The 19,672-nt window shown below is 44.9% G+C and overlaps 1 protein-coding gene across 22 annotated transcripts in view; it reads left to right on the top strand.

Moving 5' to 3' along the window:
• The window catches only part of LOC129632401 (zinc finger protein 28-like), a 76,262-nt gene that overhangs the window by 11,532 nt on the left and 45,058 nt on the right, over positions 1-19,672 (top strand). For 10 of the 22 annotated variants that reach the window (XM_055554011.1, XM_055554010.1, XM_055554003.1 and 7 more), the window contains exons 1-2: positions 6,012-6,522; positions 11,064-11,133. The exons of 1 other annotated variant lie outside the window; for it this stretch is intronic. In XM_055554011.1, the coding sequence (XP_055409986.1) occupies positions 6,251-6,522; positions 11,064-11,133 (342 nt within the window). In that variant the 5' untranslated portion in view covers positions 6,012-6,250. Of the gene's footprint in view, positions 1-6,011; positions 6,523-11,063; positions 11,134-14,632; positions 14,866-19,337; positions 19,534-19,672 lie in introns of those variants that run through there. 11 more of the 22 variants (XM_055553990.1, XM_055554000.1, XM_055553989.1 and 8 more) reach the window with 2 other exon arrangements.

Below are 19,672 nucleotides of genomic sequence, written 5' to 3'. Positions count from 1 at the left end.
ATACTGGAGAGAATTCGTATAAATGTGATGTATGTGGCTGCGGCTTAACCGGAACAGACAACTTGGAATTCATCGGAGAATTCATACTGAAGTGAAACCTTTCAAATGTAACAGCTGTGACAAACGTTTTTTCACTCGGGCGTCCTTAAAAATACATGAAGTAGTTCATACACGGAGAAGGCACGGGCACCCCACTCCAGTACTCTTGCCTGGAAAATCCCATGGACAGAGGAGTCTAGTAGGCTGCAGTCCATGGGGTCGCTAAGAGTCGTGTCACTTTCCCTTTTTCCTTTCATGCATTGGAGAAGGAAATGGCAACCCACTCCAGTGTTCTTGCCTGGAGAATCCCAGGGACGGAGGAGCCTGGTGGGCTGCCATCTGTGGGGTCGCACAGAGTCGGACATGACTGAAACGACTTAGCAGCAGCAGTTCATACAGATGAGAAAGCACGTAAATGTACTTTATGTGGCAAAGTCTTCAGTTCCAGGTGTTACCTTGCAGTTCATCAGAGAACTCATACTGGACAGAAACCATATAAATGTGACGTGTGTGGACAGGTGTTTACTAACAAAGAAAGCCATGCAGTTCATCAGATCCCTCATACTGGAGAGAAACCATATAAATGTGATGTATGTGGCTGTGGCTATACTCGAAGCACGCAACTTGCAGTTCATCAGAGGGTTCATACTGGAGAGAAACACTATAAATGTGATGTATGTGGCAAGGCTTTTAGAGTAAACAGCAGCCTTACATCTCATCAGAAAATTCATACTGGAGAGAAACCATATAAATGTGATGTATGTGGCAAGGCCTTTAGAATAAACAGAACCCTTACATCGCATCAGAAAATTCATACTGTTGAGAAACCATATAAATGCGATGTATATGGCAACGCCTTTAGAGTAAATGGAACCCTTACATTGCATCAGAAAATTCATACTGGAGAGAAACCATATAAATGTGATGTATGTGGTAAGGCCTTTACCATAAATGGAAGCCTTGCAACTCATTGGAAAATTCATTCTGGAGAGAAACCATATAAATGTGATATATGTGGCAAGGCCTTTAGTTTAAATGGAAGCCTCACATATCAGAAAATTCATTCAGATGAGAAACCATACAAATGTGATGTATGTGGCAAGGCCTTTAGAGTAAAAGGAAGCCTTACATCTCATCAGAAAATTCATACTGGATAGAAAGCATATAAATGTGATGTATGTGGCAAGGTCTTTAGTTTCAAATCAGCCCTTGCATTTCATCAAAGAATTCATACTGCAGAGAAACATTACAAATTAACAATGGTGACAGAGCTTTTAGTGCACAGTCATCCTTATCTCTTCATCAGGCAGTTCATACAAGAGAAAAGCAAAGAAATGTATCTATGGGGCAGAGTCTTCAATTCCAGCTGTTACTTTGCTGTTCATTGGAGAACTAATATTTGAGAAAAACCATATAAATGTGATGTATGTGGCAAGGCCTTTAGTCAAACTGCAAACCTTGCAATTCATTGGGGAATTCATATTGGAGAGAAAGCATATGAATGTGTTGTCTGTGGCAAGGCCTTTAGTCATATTGGTAAGCTTGCAGTTTATCCAAAATTCATACTGGAGAGAAACCATATAAATGTTTGTGGCTGATGCTTTACTTGATGTGCACAACTTGGGATTCATCTGGAGATGAATTCATACTGGATAGAAAACACATAAATATGATCTCAATGTCAAGGCTTGTAATCTAAATGCAAACCTTACGGTTCATCAGAAAATTCATGTTGGAGAGAAACCTTACAATTGAAACAATGGTGACAAACGTTTTAATGGACAGTCAGTCTTACTTAGCTCACCATCAGGCTGTTCATACAGGAGAGAAAGCATAGAAATGTGATGTATGTGCTTTACTTGAAATGACCATCATAAGAAGCATCAGATAAATCATAGTGGAGAAAACTGTTACAAATGGAAGAATTGTGAGAAACATTTTAGTGCAAATGTAATGAGTATGGCAAAGCCTTTAATCTTAGCTCAGGCCTTATAATTCATCAGAGAATTCATACTCTATTGAAAGCATAAAATGAACATGGCAAAGTTTCTAGTTCTCATTCAGCCATAACTGACCATTTGGCCGTTCATACAGGAGAGAAGCCACATAAATGGGATTTGTATGACAAAGCCTGCAGTCACAAGGAATGACTTTGCAGATCATCTGAGAGTCAGTAGTGCAGTGAAAACTTACAAATGTAGTGAATGAAGTAAAGTATATGAAGTTTTAGGCCTTCAGAAAAGTCAAACTGGAGGAAAACTGCATGAATGTGGTAGATGTGGTAAAGTTTTGATTTTGTATTCAGACCTAACTGATCCTCAGGTAGTTAATGTGAATTGAAATCTTACGCACGTAGTGCATGTGGTAAGTCTTTTGGAAGGTGTTAAGTTTTTTACAAAACATGAGAAAATACCTACTGGCAAGAATCCGTACATTCAGAGCACAATCAATCCCTCCAGTGGAAGAAATCATATGTCTGTGGCCAGGATTTCAGTAATGGGCAATCATTCCCTTCATCAGGAAAATTCATTATTCCTTCAGGTGCCATTCAGGCCTAAAGATATCAGGTGATGCATACTCAAGAGACCTTCCAAATGTTATCAGTGTGGCCAGGCTTTTTGTTTACACCTTAAGCTTCTTGAGAATATTCACACTAGATAAAAACTGTATCAATGTAATAATAAATGTGTCAGGGTTTTTAGGCAACAATCTGAAGTCAGGTTTCAATAAAGAACTAATTTTGTAGAGAACGCTGACAAGTGACATGAGTATGTAAACCTTAACTCGGGATCACATCTCACCATTCATCAGTTTATCCATACTAGAGAGAACCTTACCAGTGTAGAATATGTGGCAAGGCTTTTAGGTACTCTCTGTATCTCGGTTTTCACCAAATATTTTATACTTAGAAATGCAAATTTTATGGCAGTTGTGATAATTACTACTCACTCTTTAGGTATCTAAGAACATATACCCTGGAGATAAACCACTAATACAATATTTGTGGAAAGCTATTGTGAAGAAACTTGAGTCAAAAGAACCAGAAAAATATGTGTGTGTATCTGTTTCATCATTGATAGCTGCCATTTCTGTTGTACCGTTGTTTTCTTCAGAATGTATCATAAGTCTTGTGCTCTAATAAAATTTGTGTAATTTCCCCCATAACCCTGAATGGATCCTGTTTCTTCCAACAACACAGTTTTCGCCATCTCAGTACTTCATAACAGAAACTAGCAACGCACCAAAGGCTCTCAAGGTTGAAAGAAGAATTTCTTTTCATAATTAAATCAAACAATAGCCAATTTTGGGATTATATTCTAATAATTTTCACTTGAGTTATTCTTTCCACACTCTGTACATAACAGTGCAGTTATATTTCCTGAGTCCTCCTGTGCCAAAATGAAACTAATAGCATGTGCCTAATTTACATGAAGTGAAAATAGGAATAATAACTGTGCAAAAATTAGGAAATAAAAAACTTTGGAAATAAGGTTAAAGTGAGCTGGGAGCATTCTGAAATATTTTTTATTATTCACTTGTTATTGGTCATATAGTTGTGGCTCATGGGATATCTACAAAACATGTAGGAATTTCCCAGACCAGGGATCTCTCCCATGTTTCCTCCTTGGCGGGTGGATTCCATACCACTGAGCACCAGGGAAGATCCAGAAATACTTTACAATCCACACTATATGATGGGAATTTTTTTTGTTAACTAGAAATTTCATATATTCAGTTCCCAACATGTTGGTTCTTGTTACTTTGCAGTCACTGAAAAAAGAAGGTGGAACCACACCCAAAGTTTGGTTTGGATATTGAGACAGATGAAGCCATACGCTGAAGTCTTATGAAAATGTTTAACTGCTGAAGCTTTCTAGTTGAATCATGGTAGACTTCCAAGTTGTTCAGTTTAGTCACTCAGTAGTGTCTGACTCTTTCCGACCCCATGGACTGCAGCATGCCAGGCTTCCATGTCCATCATCAACTCTTGGAGCTTGTCAAACTCATGGCCATCAAGTCGGTGGTGCCATCCAACCATCTCATCTTCTGACATCCCCTCCTCCTCCTCCTGCCTTCGATCGTTCCCAGCATCAGAGTCTCTTCAAATGAGTCAGTTCTTCTCATCAGGTAGCCACAGTATTGGAGTTTCAGCTTCAGCATCAATCCTTCCAATGAATATTCAGGTCTGATTTCCTTTAGGATGAACTCTTTGGATCTCCTTGCATTCCAAGGGACTCACAAGAGTCTTCTTCAACACCACAGTTCAAAAGCATGAATTCTTTGGTACTCAGTGTTCTTTATAGTCCAAATCTCACATCCATACATAACTACTGGAAAAACCATAGCTTTGGCTAGACAGATCTTTGTTGGCAAAGAAATGTCTCTGCTTTTTAATGTGCTGTTTAGGCTAGTCATAACTTTTCTTCTAGGAAGCAAGCGTCTTTTAATTTCATGGCTGCAGTCACCATCTGCAGTGATTTTGGAGACCAGGAAAATAAAGTCTGCCACTGGTTGCAATGTTTCCCCATCTATTTGCCATGAAGTGATGGGACCAGATGCCATGATCTTAGTTTTCGGAATGTTGAGTTTAAGCCAACTTTTTCACTCTCGTCTTTCACTTTCATCAAAAGGCTCTTCAGTTCTTCGCTTTCTGACATAAGGCTGGTGTCATCTGCATATCTGAGATTATTGACATTTCTCCTGGCAATCGGAGAAGGCAATGGCAATGCACTCAAGTACTCTTGGCTCGAAAATCCCATGGACAGAGGAGCCTGGTAGGCTGCAGTCCATGGGGTTGCTAAGAGCCGGACACGACTGAGCGACTTCACTTTCACTTTTCATTTTCACACATTGGAAAAGGAAATGGCTATCCACTCCAGTGTTCTTGCCTGGAGAATCCCAGGGACGGTGGAGCCTGGTGGGCTGCCATCTGTGGGGTCACACAGAGTCAGACAGGACTGAAGCAACTTAGCAGCAGCAGCAGCTCCCGGCAATCTTGATTCCAGTTTGTGCTTCATGCAGTCCAGGATTTCTCATGATGTAGTCTTCATATAAGTTAAGTAAGCAGGGTGATAAAATACAGTCTTCGTGTACTCCTTTCCCTATTTGCAACCAGTCTGGTGTTCCATATCCAGTTCTAACTGTTGCTTCCTGACCTGCATACAGCTGTCTCAAGAGGCAGGTCAGGTGGTCTGGTATTCCCATCTCTTGAAGAATTTTCCTGAGATTGTTGTGATCCACACAATCAAAGGCTTTGGCATAGTCAATAAAGCAGAAGTAGATAGTTTTCTGGAACTCTTTTGCTTTTACAATGATCCAACAGTTTGGTTCAGTCACTCAGTCATGTCCGACTCTTTGTGACCCCATGAACCGCAGCTTGCAAGGCCTCCCTTTCCATCACCAACTCACGGAGTCTACCCAAACTCATGTCTATGAGTCGGTGATGCCATCCAACCATCTCATCCTCTGTCGCCCCCTTCTCCTCCTGTCCTCAATCTTTCCCAGCATCAGGGTCTTTTCAAATGAGTCAGCTCTCTTTGCATCAGGTGGCCAAAGTATTGGGAGTTTCAGCTTCAACATCAGTCCTTCCAATGAACACCCAGTACTGAACTCCTCGCAGTCCAAGGGACTGTCTAAAGTCTTCTCTATCCCCACAATCCAAAAGCACCAATTCTTTGCTCTTCTTTGTTTATGGACCGACTCTCACATCTGTACCTGCTACTGGAAAAACAATAGCTTGGACATTAGGGACCTTCGTTGGCAAAGTGATGCCTTTGCTTTAAAATACACTGTCTACTTTTATGATACCTTTCCTCTCAAGGAGCAGGCCGTCTTTTCATTTACTGACTGCAGTGAGACCCCGGCCGCCTCACCCTCCCACTGGCCTCACGCAAGGCCTGATTTCTCTCCAGCCCGCGCCCCGCCTCCAGGCCGCTACGGCTTTTCACTGCGCGTGCGCACAGCGTCACACACCCGTAATCGGAGAGTAGAGAGCGGAGGTCTCAGCCAAAATTGAGTTTCTGTCTTTCCTTTGAAATTTTCTTCTGGTTGTTAGCTTTCCTCTGTAATGTGAGTTGAGGGTCGCTACTGAACCTAAATTCCCGCGGCCGTCCCACCACCCCAAGCAAATTCAGATGTCCCTGTGTGGCGAAGAGGCGCCTCCATTTTGCTTTCAACTCGCTCTGAAACGGATGCCTGCGTTTGGTCTGAGATGCTTCGTTTCCCACCTCTTTCCTGCTTAAAACCAATTTCTGAGTTCAGTGACCCCTCTACCCTTCCTGCACCACGTGAAATTCTTCTGGACGATGTGGGTTTATTCGCTCCGCTGTCCCCAGGCTCGCCCTCTCGACCCCTGGAGGCCGCGCCGGCCCCTGCTCCCGGAGAGGCCGGGTTCTTTCCCCGGTCCTGGGATTCTGGAGAGCCCGTCCCGCTCATGAGCCCCACATGCTCCCAGCCGTTCAGTCGTCGCGTCTCATCAGGCCGGTAATTCTGCCCCTCAGTCATTCCTTAGAGCGTTACCTCGACTCCGTGTGGGGGGAGGTGGCCTGGGCCAGCCATGTGACACCTATGGTTCTGTGTCCCAAATACTACCCGCTGGAATGTGTCTCTTGCGGGTGGGTGCTTCTTAATCAGTCGCCATCCCTGCAAATAGGAGGCCAGGAGGGTTAGGAGAAGCAGAGAGAGCGACTCCGAGAGAATTAGAAATTGAAAAAAACATGATGGAGAAACGATGGCAGCAAAGCGGATTGGTGAGGAACTTGGGAAGAGATAGCAACATGATAGAGCATAAGCCTTGACGGTAACGGTGGGTAAAGGAGAGAAGCTTAGAGAACAGCAGGGCCTCCGTTTAGTTAAAGGTGTGCAACATAGGGAGGTGGTGTTGAGTCTGCTGCTGCTACTGCTAAGTCGCGTCAGTCATGTCTGACTCTGTGCGACCCCATAGACGGCAGGCCAACAGGCTCCTCTGTCCCTGGGATTCTCCAGGCAAGAATACTGGAGTGGGTTGCCATTTCCTTCTCCAATGCATGAAAGTGAAAAGTGAAAGTGAAGTCGCTCAGTCGTGTCCGACCCTTAGCGACCCCCATGGACTGTAGCCTACCAGGCTCCTCCGTCCATGGGATTCTCCAGGCAAGAGTACTGGAGTGGGTCGCCATTGCCTTCTCCGGGTGTTGAGTCTAGGGATGCTATCTAACCATCTCATCCTCTGCCGCCCTCTTCTATAGCCTTCAAGGGAGAAGGGCTGTAAATAAGCAGTCCCAAAGAGGGTGACAGTGGAGAGGCAGTTCACACAGAGACCCCGCAAAGGGGATACAAGATTTGGAACCTTGACCTACAGACAATATCCTGCTGGCAGAGAAAGGGGACTACTAGTGAATGGAATCAGCGATGCACTTTATATTCCTGGGCTCCAAAATCACTGCAGACGGTGACTGCAGCCATGAAACTAAAAGACACTTGCTCCTTGAAAGAAAAGCTATGACCAACCTAGACAGCATATTAAAACGTAGAGAGATTAATTTGCAGACGAAGGTTTATATAGTCAAAGCTATGATTTTTCCAGTAGTTATGTATGGATGTGAGAGTTGGACTGTGAAGAAAGCTGAGCACCAAAGAACTGATGCTTTTGAAGTCTGGTGTTGGAGAAGACTCTTGAGAGTCCCTTGGACTGCAAGGAGATAAAACCACTTAATCCTAATGGAAATCAGTCCTGAATATTCATTTGAAGAATTGATGCTGAAGCTCCAATACTTTAGCCAGTTGTTGCAAAGAGCTGACTCTTTAGAAAAGACCCTGATGCTGGGAAAGACTGAAGGCGGGAGAAGGGGATGACAGAGGATGCGATGGTTGGATGGCATCACCGAGTTGGGGTGCATGTGAGTTTGAGCAGACTGCGGAAGTTGGTGAAGTGAAGCCGCTCAGTAGTATCCGACTCTTTGTGACCCCACGGACTGTAGCCTACCAGGCTTCTCCATCCATGGGGTTTTCCAAGCAAGGGTACTGGAGTGGGTTGCCATTTCTTTCTCCAGGGGATCTTCCTGACCCAGGAATCAAACCTGGGTCTCCTGCATTGCAGGCAGACGCTTAACCCTCTAAGCCACCAGGGAAGCGCAGGGAGTTAATGATGGACAGGGAAGTCGGGCATGCTGCAGTCCATGGGGTCGCAAAGAGTCCGACACGACTGAGCAATTGAACTGAACTGAATGATTCAAGGAGCTGAGAAAGAAATTGAGCTGAAATGAAGCATTGTACTTGGAGGTACCAGAGAGTTCGGAGGAAGGGAGGGCAGAGATGGAGGAAGAAAGGCAGAAATACAGGGAGATTTTGGATTATCAGGGAGGTTGGAGAGTAAGCACCTTTATGGGGAACAAATGGCAGAGAGAGGTAGGATGGGAGTCAGGGAAGAAGTAGAGAGGAGGACAGGCACAGCCGGAGAGCAGAGGGGAAGAGGAAGGGAGACAGAGAAAGAAATAGGGAAACAGATAAACCAAATGAGGTGGAAACAACTAGTGTGCAGGTGGGGGAGGGGACTAGATCCAGACGAGTGCTGAATTGGTTGGATAAAGAATTAAGACGTGATACATTGATTTTTTAGCTTTACAGTCTAATAAATTTAAATCTTCTTCCTTTAAATTATACAGAGGAGGATGAGAATTTCTAAACTTTCTGTAAGGCTTGTGGGTGTTATTATTATTTGTATTGAAAGATAACATCCATGTGCAGAGTCTGTTGAGGTGGGGGCTAAGGCAGTGACTTGATTCTCAGAGGTGGGTCACCCGCTTCCCCTTTCCTGGTGTGGAGTAGAGGTTGTGGGAGAGGAGAAGTGGTCTAAGAATTGACAGACTTTGTTACTACATGGTACCTTTTCAAGGAACTTTAAACATGCTCTTAGTGATGGTTTTGCTTTTTGCTTTCTCCTTTGTTTACATTTAATTCTTTTTGTAGCTTGGGTTAACAATTAGTTCATTTGATACCTACTTTCTTTTCAACAACTATTTGCTTCTGATAAGATTTCGTGGTCTCCTATAATTAGTTCGAGTCATTCTTTTCTAAATATATGCTATATTAACAGTTTTTTTTTTCCACTTTGCACCAGAATTATTCAAGGAAAAAATTTTAATAAGCTGATTAACTTTAGGTTTGTTTCATGTTTATTTGAGGCCCTTTTGCTGTCTTCTCTTTATGTTATATTTTGGATATGTTTTTTGGTAACTAATAAATAGTTATAGACTATTTTGATGAGCACTTAGTAAGGATGTCAGTGATAATTTTTATTGAATCAAGACCTAATTTCAGCAGGCAGTATGATGGTCCATTTTCCTCTCTTTTATGTGGTCTGGTGACTAGTGAGCTATGAGTTGATCTGATGATGTTTCCTTAACTCCAGAAGGTGAGCAGCAGTGACCCCTGAAATGATGGCCAAATTGGGTGTGTGACTGTGTGTGGCAGTTCTTAGAGGAAGTTGCCGCTTGTCCTTAGAATTTGAAATACATCAGTTTTCCACAATGCAGCAAGGACAACAGTAGGATGGAGGCAGGAACATAGGCTCAGAGTCAGAGAGACAATCGTGAGCCATCTTCTGTGAATAAAGGTCAATATGAAGCGATGCCTCCCACCTCCACTTGCTTCCCCGTGTCCTCAGGGCAGCATCCTGACTCCTCAGGTGGCTTTACAGCCCTTTGTCATCCTCAGGTCTCTGCCAGTGTCTCCAGCCTCATCCTGGAAGCTGGTCTGTCTGTCCTGGTCACATTCACTTAATCCTTGTTCATAGACAACAAAACCTTCTCTGTCTCAGATCTTAGTTTTTTCTTCTACCCTTGGTCATTACATCACCGTGGCTCTTGCTCTTTATGTTCCTTCAGGTCTAGGCCAGAGAGGTCTCCCCATTTCCTTCTGAAATTTGCTGTCACGTTAACCAGATTTACTGCTTCTATATCACATTCATCAGAGATGCCCTTCTTCCTTAATTATTTGTAATCTTTCCTCTTTTCCCTTCACTGGAGGATGCCCCGTATTCCTCTTCCTCGCAGCATGCTTGCAGCATCTCACTCTGGGGGTGAGGACTGGGAATGTGGGTTCAGCTGAAGAATTCTCAGAGGGGACAGAGGAGATAGGGTAGGTGATGATGGTTGCTATATCTGTTCTAGACATTTCAAGTCTAATTGATCCTTACCCCATGTTCACTTAATTACTCAATAACAAAAAGATGTGAGGAATCCTGAAAAGCCCGATAGATCTAGTGTCTTGAAGTGCCACCTTGTTTTAGTCTGCTGTGTCTGCTCACTGCAGCCCCCAGGTCTTCTAACCTCTGTCCATCCAGGGACCGTTTGCCATCTTGGACAGCAGCTTTGCTTTCTAGCAGTTCATCTACTCAGAGCACGGGATGCTGAGTTTACTACTGTGGCTAGAGTGGCCAGAAGGTATGCAAGTTAAAGGCATATGAAGGAGACATCTCCCCATCCAACAACCGCACACCCCCTTAATTACCTGAAGTATCTGGCAGTGAGCTGTGAGCATGGAGAAGAGGAGCCAGTGAGATGGGACCTTTCTCTTGTGACTTCTTTATCAACCATCCCTCATTCGCCGTTGCTGCCAGGTTTTCCCAAGGGGACCAGGTTCTTGGTCTCCATTTGAATGCTCAGTGTTCTTGGATTTACGGCTTGGGTGTGTTTCTGTTGTGATGCCCACGCCCAATAGTCTCTGCTCTTTAGCCCTCTTGTTCAGCTGTACTGGAAAAGAGGCAGTGAAAAGGGTTTCAGGGCAGCTGAGGTACCCCCTGCTGCTGTGTACATGAGGCCTCACCAGGAGGGGAGTGTGATGCCAGGGAAAGTGTGGGAAAGTGCCTGTGTTGGATTCTGTGCCAGAGTTGACTGTCCTGCGTCCCTCCTGAGACAGCGCGTGACAGAGAACTGTCTGTTCCACATGGTGAGGTCCTCCCTGTGTGTGTGGTTGGGACACAGGAAGGGGCTGTGTTGACTCTAAGCATTAAACAGCATGTTTTCCACTTTCTTGACACCCCTCTGAAGCTTCCTGTTGCCCCAGGATGCCCAGAAGAGGAGGAAGAGGAAAAAACAGTCAGGAATGGCTATTTCTCAGGTAAGAAGTATTTCTTACTGTAGTTTCAGTTGATTCTCAGTCTGTCCTTCCTGAAATACCCGTCTTTGGACTCACTAATCTTGTCTGACTCTGGAGTATCCTGTCTCACACCTTTACATGCACACTCAACCAGACACCTTCCGTCAGGGTCTGTTGTCCTCACTTAGATCCCATCTCCCCATGACCCTGTGACCAGGACCTTGTGAGGAGGCTCCCCTGGGCACCACCCTGGGCAGGGCTTCACAACCACGGGTTGGAGACAGGGTCTCAGTGCTGTTGGGCAGCAAGGATTGCTAGGGCCCATCTGGATGTGCTGTCTGCTCTCTGTCAACCAGGGTAAGGAAGCTGCAGGTGGACGTCAGGTATTAACATGCACAGTATGTTGTAAAATATGGATAGAGACCACTAAGGGGAAATCAGTTCTGACTTTGTGTAGTACATTTAAAAGTAATTGAGCAACCTTGACAATCTTAAGGATTTGGGAATGGAATGGAAAATTCAGAAAGGGACTTCGGGGCTAGGGTATGTTTCATTATACCATCTAATTGAAACTATGAAATCAACATTTTTTGTTTTTGTTTTTGTTTTTTTACTTTATTTTCTGGCCACATGATGCAGCTAGTGGAGTCTTAGTTCCCTGAGTAGGAATTGAACCTGAAACCCTGCAATAAAATATGAGTACTTAACCACTTGACTTCCAGGAAATTCCCCAACTTTCCTAATTTCAATGCAATATTTTGTTCATGGAACAAAAAGATAAACTTTGGCTTTTGTTAATAACTGGATACCTAACATTAAGGATTAAAACATATTACTGTGTTTTAAATATATTTATTTGCTGTACTGGCTCTTCATTGCTGCAGTGGTTTTTATCTAGTTCTGTGTGGTGGCCACTTTCTAGTTGCAGTGTGTGGGCATTGTTGGGGCTTCTCTTTTCTTGCAGCATAGGCTCTAGAGGAGGCTGGCTTCAGTGGTTTCACCTTCTGGGCTCTAGAGCCTGGCTCAGAAATTGAGGCTCATGAGTTTAGTTACCCTTGGCATATGGGATTGTACCGGAGCAGGGATCAAAGCCATGTCTCTTGCACTGACCAAAGGGTCCTTTACCACTTTGCTACCAGGGAAGCCCTCATATTATTTTTAAATATAGGTATTTTATAGAGATTGTAGTTAAAGTCTTTTGTATGTTACTTTATGCTTACACTACTTTTTATTTTTTTGAACTAGTATAAAATAATGTTGAGGACTCCTCCTAGTACAGTGGAGAAGAATGTGCCTGCCAATGTAGGGTGCACGGTTCCACCCCAGGTCCAGGAAGATCCCTCAAAGCAACTAAGCCCATGCGGCACAACTACTGAGCCTGTGCTCTAGAGCCCGGGACCACCACTCCTGAAGCCTGCACACTCCAGAGCCTGTGCTCCAAAACAAGAGAAGGCACTGCAGTGAGAAGCCCGTGCACTGCAGCCTCAACTGGAGAAAACCCATTCATAGGAACGTTCTGTGTGGCAAGGGCTTTAGTCAAACTGCAAAGCTTGCAGTTCATCAGAGATATCATACTGGGGAGAAACCGTGTAAATGTGTGTGTGGAAAGGACTTCAGTCAAACTTCAAGCTGTGCAGTTCATGGAAGAATTCATACTGGAGAGAAACCTGACAAATGTAACAATTGTGACAAACGTTTTATTGCACAGTCATCCTTAACTCCGCATCAGGCAGTTCCTATAGGAGAGAAAGCATAGAAATGTAATTTGGTGGAGGAGTCTTCAGTTCCCGCTCTTACTTTGCAGTTCATCAGAGAATTCTTACCGGAGAGAAACCATGTAAATGTGATATCTGTTGCAAGGGTTTTAGTCATATTGGAAAACTTGTAGTTTATTGAGGAAGTCATACTGGAGAGAAAGCATATAAATGAGATCTCAGTGGCAAGTCCTTTAATCTAAATGCAAACCTTGCAGTTCATTGTAGAATTCATACTGGGGAGAAACCTTAGAAAGGTAACAATTGTGCCAAACATATTAGTGAACAGTCAGCTTTAACTCACTGCCATGCAGTTCATATAGGAGAGAAAGCGTAGAGATGTGATGTATATGGGCAGTGTTATATTTGAAATGACCATGTAGAAATCATAGATAATTCATAGTGGAGAAAAATGTTAAGAATGGAACAATTGTGAGACATTTAGTGCAAATGTAATGAGTATGGCAGAGCCTTTTATCTGAGTTCAGGCCTTATAATTCATCAGAGAATTCATACTGTATAGAAAGCATTCAAATTTGGCAGAGCTTCTAGTGCTTGCTCAGCCTTAACTGACCTTTTGGCAGTTCCTAGAGGAGAGAAACCACATAAATGTAATTTATGTGACAAACCCTTCAGTCACAAGGAATGACTTTGCAGATCATCTGAGAATCCATATGGCAATGAAAACTTACAAGTGTAGTAAATGCAGTTAAGTATATCTACTTTTTGACTCTCAGAAAAGTCAAACTGGAGGAAAACCACATGAAATGTGCTAGGTGTGGCAAAGCTTTGATTCTGTGTTCAGATATAACTAACCATCAGATAATTAATTAGAATTGAAGTCTTACTCACCTAGTGCCTGTGTTATGTGTTTCGGAAGCCATTTGGATTTTACAAAATTCATACTGGTGAGAAGCCATACATTTAGAGCGCAGTCAATCCCTCCAGTCTAGATTGGAGGGACTCATAAATATAATGTGTGTGGTCAGAGCTTCAGTAATGGGCTGATCATTCCCATCATCAGATTATTCATAATATAGAGAGACTTTACAAGTGTACGAGAGTGGCAAATCCTTCAGTTGGCATTCAGGCCTGAAAAGACATCAGGTGATCCATACTGCAGAGACCATACGACTGCAATCAATGTGGCCAGGCTTTTCAGGTGTTTACACCTTCGGCTTCTTGAGAATATTCCCTAGGTAGAAGCTATATCACTGAAATGAGTGCATCAGGGGATTTAGACAACCGTCTGAAGTCAGGATTCAGTAAAGAACTCATTCTGGAGAGAAAGCGTACATGTGACATGAGTGTGTAGAACCTTTACCTCAGGGTCACACCTTACCAACCATCAGATGATCCATCCTAGCGAGAACCTTGCTAGTGTACAGAATGTGGCAAGGCCTTCAGGTACTGCTTCAAACTCATGGTTCACCAAACACTTTATACTTAGAAATGCAACGACTATGATAGCTTTCAAAATTGCGTTTCACTCTTTAGGTATTCTGGAATTATATATGCCTTTTCCATACAATGTCTGGGTTTATCATAACTTTCCTTGCAAGGAGCAGACCTGTTTTAATATTCCGGCTACAGTCACCTTCAGAGGTGATTGCAGTAATGAATTGTTTCTCCCCGCCGCCCCGCCCCGCCCACTGCGCCCGGAGGCCCGGCCCCCCCATGCCCCGAAGCTGCTCCTAACACTTCCGCTGTCCCCACGCGTCTTCTGCTTCGCTCAATGCCCCGCCCCCCGGCGACCAGGTTCCGCTGAGTCCCCGCCCCCAGGCCGCTCCGCCCTTTCACGGCGCGTGCGGGCAGCGTCCCACAAACCAGGAAGCGGAGCGCGGCGAGTGGCGGTCTCTCAGGTCAGCGTGAGTTTCTCTCTTTCTAATTAAACCTGCGGCCTGCTGCCTCCTTTCCTCGGTACCACGAGCCTCAGGTTCGCTAGTGACTCTCAATCCCTGCGCCCGTCCCACCATCCCCAGCAAGTTCAGACGTCTTGGTGAGCAGCAAAGGAGCGCCTCCATTTTGCTTTAAAGTCGCTTCCAGCTTTTGGTCCACAGCGACGCTTCGTTTCGCACCTCTTGCCTGCTTCAAACCATTTACTGACCTCACTGACCCCTCTGCCCTTCCTACACCGCATACGGTGGGTTTATTAGCTCCGCGGTCCCCAGCCTCGTCCTCTCGGCCCCTGGCCGCCCCGACCACCCCGCTCCCCAGTCCTGGGGTTTTGGAGAGCCAGCCCCGCTGCTGAGACCGCTTCCCTCCCAGTCCCTCTCACCTCAAGTCTCCTCAGGCCGGCCCTTCCGCCCCGCAGGCCATGCCTTCATAGTGACGTTGCCCTGTCCCGTGTCGGAGAGGTGACCTGCGCCAGTCACGTGACACCCGAGGTTCTTCCGTTCCAAATTCCACCCGTTGCGATTTGGCTTTTGCGGGAACCGGGCTTCTTATTCAGTCGCCATCCCTGCAAGTAGGAGGCCGGGGGGGTTAGAAGCAGCAGAGACAGCGACTCCTAGAGAAATATTGAATTGAGAAAAGGATGACGGATAAGCGACGGCAATGAAGAGTATTGGTGAGGGACTTGTGAAGAGACAACAGCATGAAAAAGAATCGGCCTTGAAGGTAGCGGTTAGGGAAAAAGTTTAGAGAAAAGCAGAATTTCCTGAGAATTAAAGGTGAGCAAGATAGGGAGGTAGTGGTGTTCATTCCGAGTCTTTACGACCCCTCTATTTCTCAGAGTTTGCTCAGATTCATGTCTGTTGAGTCCAGGGATGGTATCTAACCATCTCATCCTCTGTCGCCCCCTTGTATAGCCTTCAAGGGAGAGGGGCTGTAAATCACAGGTCCCAAAGAGGGCAACAGTGGAGAGGCAGTTCACACAGAGAGCCCGCAAAGGGGACACAAGAGTTGGGATCTTGGCTTACAGAGCAATATCCTGCTGAGAGACAAAGGGGACTCCTAGTGATTGGAGAAGGAAATGGCAACCCACTCCAATGTTCCTGCCTGGAGAATCCCAGGGACGGCGGTGCCTGGTGGGCTGCCGTCTATGGGGTCACACAGAGTCGGACACGACTGAAGCGACTTAGCAGTGGTTGGAGGAGCTGAGAAAGGAAGCTGAGAGGAAGCATAGCCACTTGGGGGTGCCAGAGAGGGGAGGAAGGAAGGGCAGAGATAGAGGAAGAAAGGCAGAAATTCTTGGAGATTAGGATCATCAAGGAGGTTGGGTTAGAAGCATTTTACAGGGAACAGATGGCAGAGAGAGGCCGGATGGGAGTCAGGGAAGAAGTAGAGAGGAGGACAGGCACAGCAGGAGCGCAGAGGGGAAGAGAAAGGGAGACGGAGAAAAAAGTAGGGAAACTAAATGAAGTGGAAACAAGTAGTGTGCAGGTTTGGGAGCGGACTAGATCTAGATGAGTGCTGAATTGATTTGATCAGGATTTTTAAGTCGTGATACATTGATTTTTGGCTTTAGAATCTACTAAGTTTAAAACTTTCTTTTTGAAATTATACAGATGAAAATGAGAATTGCAAAACTTCTGTTTGTAAGGCTTGTGCGTGTTGTAACTTTCTGTATTAAAAGGTAACATCCACGTGCAGAAGCTATAGAGGTGGGGGTTGCGGCAGTGACTTGACTCTCTTAGAGGTGAGTCACCCCCTTCCCTTTTCCTGGTGCAGAGTAGAGGTTATGGAGAGGAGAAGTGGGGCAAGAACTGACTCTTACTACATGATGCCTTTTCCAGGCACAGTAAAAATATTCTTTGTGATGGTTTTACTTTTTGCTTTCTTCTTTCTTTATATTTCATTATTTTGTATCTTGGATTAGTTCATTGAATTAGTTCATTGAATAGTTCATTGAATACCCACCTTCTTATAAACAATTATTCATTTGTGAAATAAGATTTGGTGGACTCCTGTAACTAATTCATGTCATTCTTTTCTAAATACTCTATATTCTGAAATTTTTTTTAAACTTTACACTGGAATTCTTCAATGAAAAAAATTTTAATAAGCTGATTCACCTTAGGTTTGTTTCACATTTATTAGAGGCCCATTTGCTGTTTCTTGTTTATGTTTTATTTTGAAAACATTTTTTGGTAACTAATAAATAGTTATAGACCATTTTGATGAATGTTTGATAAGGGTGTCAGTGATCTTTTATATTAAGAGTCACAACCTAATTTAAGCAGTTAGTCTGATACTCCATTTTCCTCTCTTTTATGTGATCTAGTAACTAGTGAGCTATGAATTGGTCTGATGATGCTTCCTCAGGTCCAGAAGCTGAGCAACACTGACCCCTGAAATGATTGGCCAAATTGGGTGTGTGACTGTGTGTGTGGCAGTTCTGCTTGTAGGGAGAGCCCACGTGTTATTAGAATTTGAAATAGGTCCCAGTCTTCCAAAAGGAAAAGACAACAGTAGGGTGGAGGTGGGAACATAGGCTCAGAGCCTGAGAGGAAATCATGAGCCATCTTCTGTGAATAAAGCTCAGTCTGTAGGGAGGCCTCCCACCTCTTGCCAGGGTCTCCAGCCTCATCCTGGGAGCCGACCCTGTTCTCATGGTCAGTCTGTCTTGGTCACATTCGTTTAGTCCTTGTTCATAAACACCAAAACCTTCTCTGTCTCGGATCTTAGTTTCTACTCCTACCTTTGGTCATTGTATCACTGTTGCCCTAGCTCTTTCTGTTCCTTCAGGTCTAGGCCAGAGAGGTCTCCCCATCTCCTTCTGATAGTCTCTGTCATGTTAAGCAGGTTTATTGCTTCTGTATTAATTACCCTGATCAGATATGCCCTTCTCCTTTAATTATTTGGAGTCTTTCCTCTTTTCCCTTCATTGAAGGGTTCACCGTATTCCTCTTCCTCCCAGGATGCTTGCAGCATCTCACTCTGGGGGTGAGGACTGGGACTGTGGGCTGGGCTGAAGAATCCTCAGGGATGATGGAGGTTATAGGCTTGGTGATTATGGCTCCCATATTTGTTCTGGACATTTCAACTCTGATTGATCCTTACCCCATGTGGAGACTTAATTACTCAAAAGCAAAAGGATGTTGGAGTCCTAAAAAGCCTGGCAGATCCAGTGTCTTGAGGTGTCCCCATGTTTTAGTCTGCAGTGTCACTGCTCACTGCAGCCCCCAGGTCTTCTAAGCTCTGTCCATGCAGGGACCAGTTGCCATCTTGGACAGCAGCTTTGCCTTCTAGCAGTTCATCTGCTCAGCGACAGATGCTGAGTTTCCTGTGATTAGACTGGTCAGTATCTTAGGGGAGTATGTAGGAGACGACACCTCCCTATCCCCAAACCACCTTCCCCCCTTTAATGACCTGGGGTATCTTCCAGTTAGCTATGAGCAGGGAGAACAGGAGCCGGTGAGATTGGGGCCTCTCTCTCTTTGTGACTTCTTTACTGAACTCAGTCCAACCATCCCTCAACTACATAACGTCCTTGTCGCTAAGTGGTTTCCCCAAGAGGACCAGCTTCTTGGTCTCCATACTGAGTGTCCAGTCTCCTTGGATTTGCAGCTAGGGTGCATTTCTTTTGCAATGCCCACACCTAGAGGTCTCTGTTCTTGTTCAGCTGTGCACGGAGAAGGGGTAGAAAAATAGGAGAAAGTGAGGGGGAGCGTGTCGGGGTTTCCAGGAGGGTTGTGGGACCAGGAGTGCACCTTTTAATGAACCCAATGAATGGTGTGTTTGTGTGTGAGAGAGAGAGACAAGCATAATTGTGGGATCACGGAGCGTGTGGACCTGTTGACAAAGGGGGTCTCAGTTCTGGCTGGAGGTCCTGGACGTGGGCTCATGGCTAATTGTGTGCTGTGTGGAATGGTGGGCGTGCCAGTGTCTTAGCTCAGTTTTCCGGGGACACAGATGCTGTGACTGAGGTTTGCATGACTGGGTTTAATTGGGAATCTCGTGATCACACCTGTGGAGGAAGAAAGGCTGTGGGATTGGGAAGAAGAATGTTATCCTGCAGTGTGTTAGAAGCAAGGGCTGAGCTGAGCCCACAGGGAGGTCTGGGTGCAGGAGGATGGGGACAGTGGTCCCAGAGAAGGGGGGCGGGATCCAGGAGGTGCCTCACAGCACCCCCTCCACACTGGATTTTTTGTGGTCTTTAGGGAGGGTGAGAATTAAGTATGCAACCCATAGCATAACTGTCGGTAAAACCCCAGTGATCACTTCGTGTGTTACCTTTGGTATTTCTGTTATTTTGAGTTGCTCATAAAGTTTCAGATGCATTTGGAAGTTAAAAAAAAAAAACAAAACTTGCAGTGTTTCTGTGGAAGATATTGAAGTCGCATTGAGATATGTGCATCAGCCTACACATCTGTCTTTTATTATTAGAGTTTGGAGATAACAGTTTGGGGACGGGCTGGGATCACTCATTTCTGACTCTTGTAACCCCTTGGCCTGTAGCCTGCAGGCTCCTCTCCATAGAATTCTCCAGGCAGGAATACTGGAGTGAGCTGCCATTCTCTTCTCCAGGGCGTCTTCCCAACCGAGGGATCGAACCCGGGTCTCCAACATTGGCAGCGGATTCCTTAACGTCTGAGCTACCAGAGAAGTCCTGGGTGGTAGCATACACTCAGAGAAACACAAACACGTATATAATGACATGCACCCACAAAAATGGCGATTTTTGTCACTTGGGACCACTTGGATGAATGTAGAGAATATTATGGTAAGTGAATTAAGGCAGGTAGGAAAAGACTGATTGTATGTGCTCGCTTATATGTGGAATGTAAAAATCTGAAACCACTAGTAGCAGACAGTGGGATGGTGGTTATCTGGGGCTGGGAGGTGGGGAAGATGGGGAGATG

The sequence above is a fragment of the Bubalus kerabau genome, chromosome 17 (genome assembly GCF_029407905.1).
Source record: "Bubalus kerabau isolate K-KA32 ecotype Philippines breed swamp buffalo chromosome 17, PCC_UOA_SB_1v2, whole genome shotgun sequence".
Taxonomy (NCBI): domain Eukaryota; kingdom Metazoa; phylum Chordata; class Mammalia; order Artiodactyla; family Bovidae; genus Bubalus; species Bubalus kerabau.
This window is presented reverse-complemented; position numbering and strand designations above follow the sequence as displayed.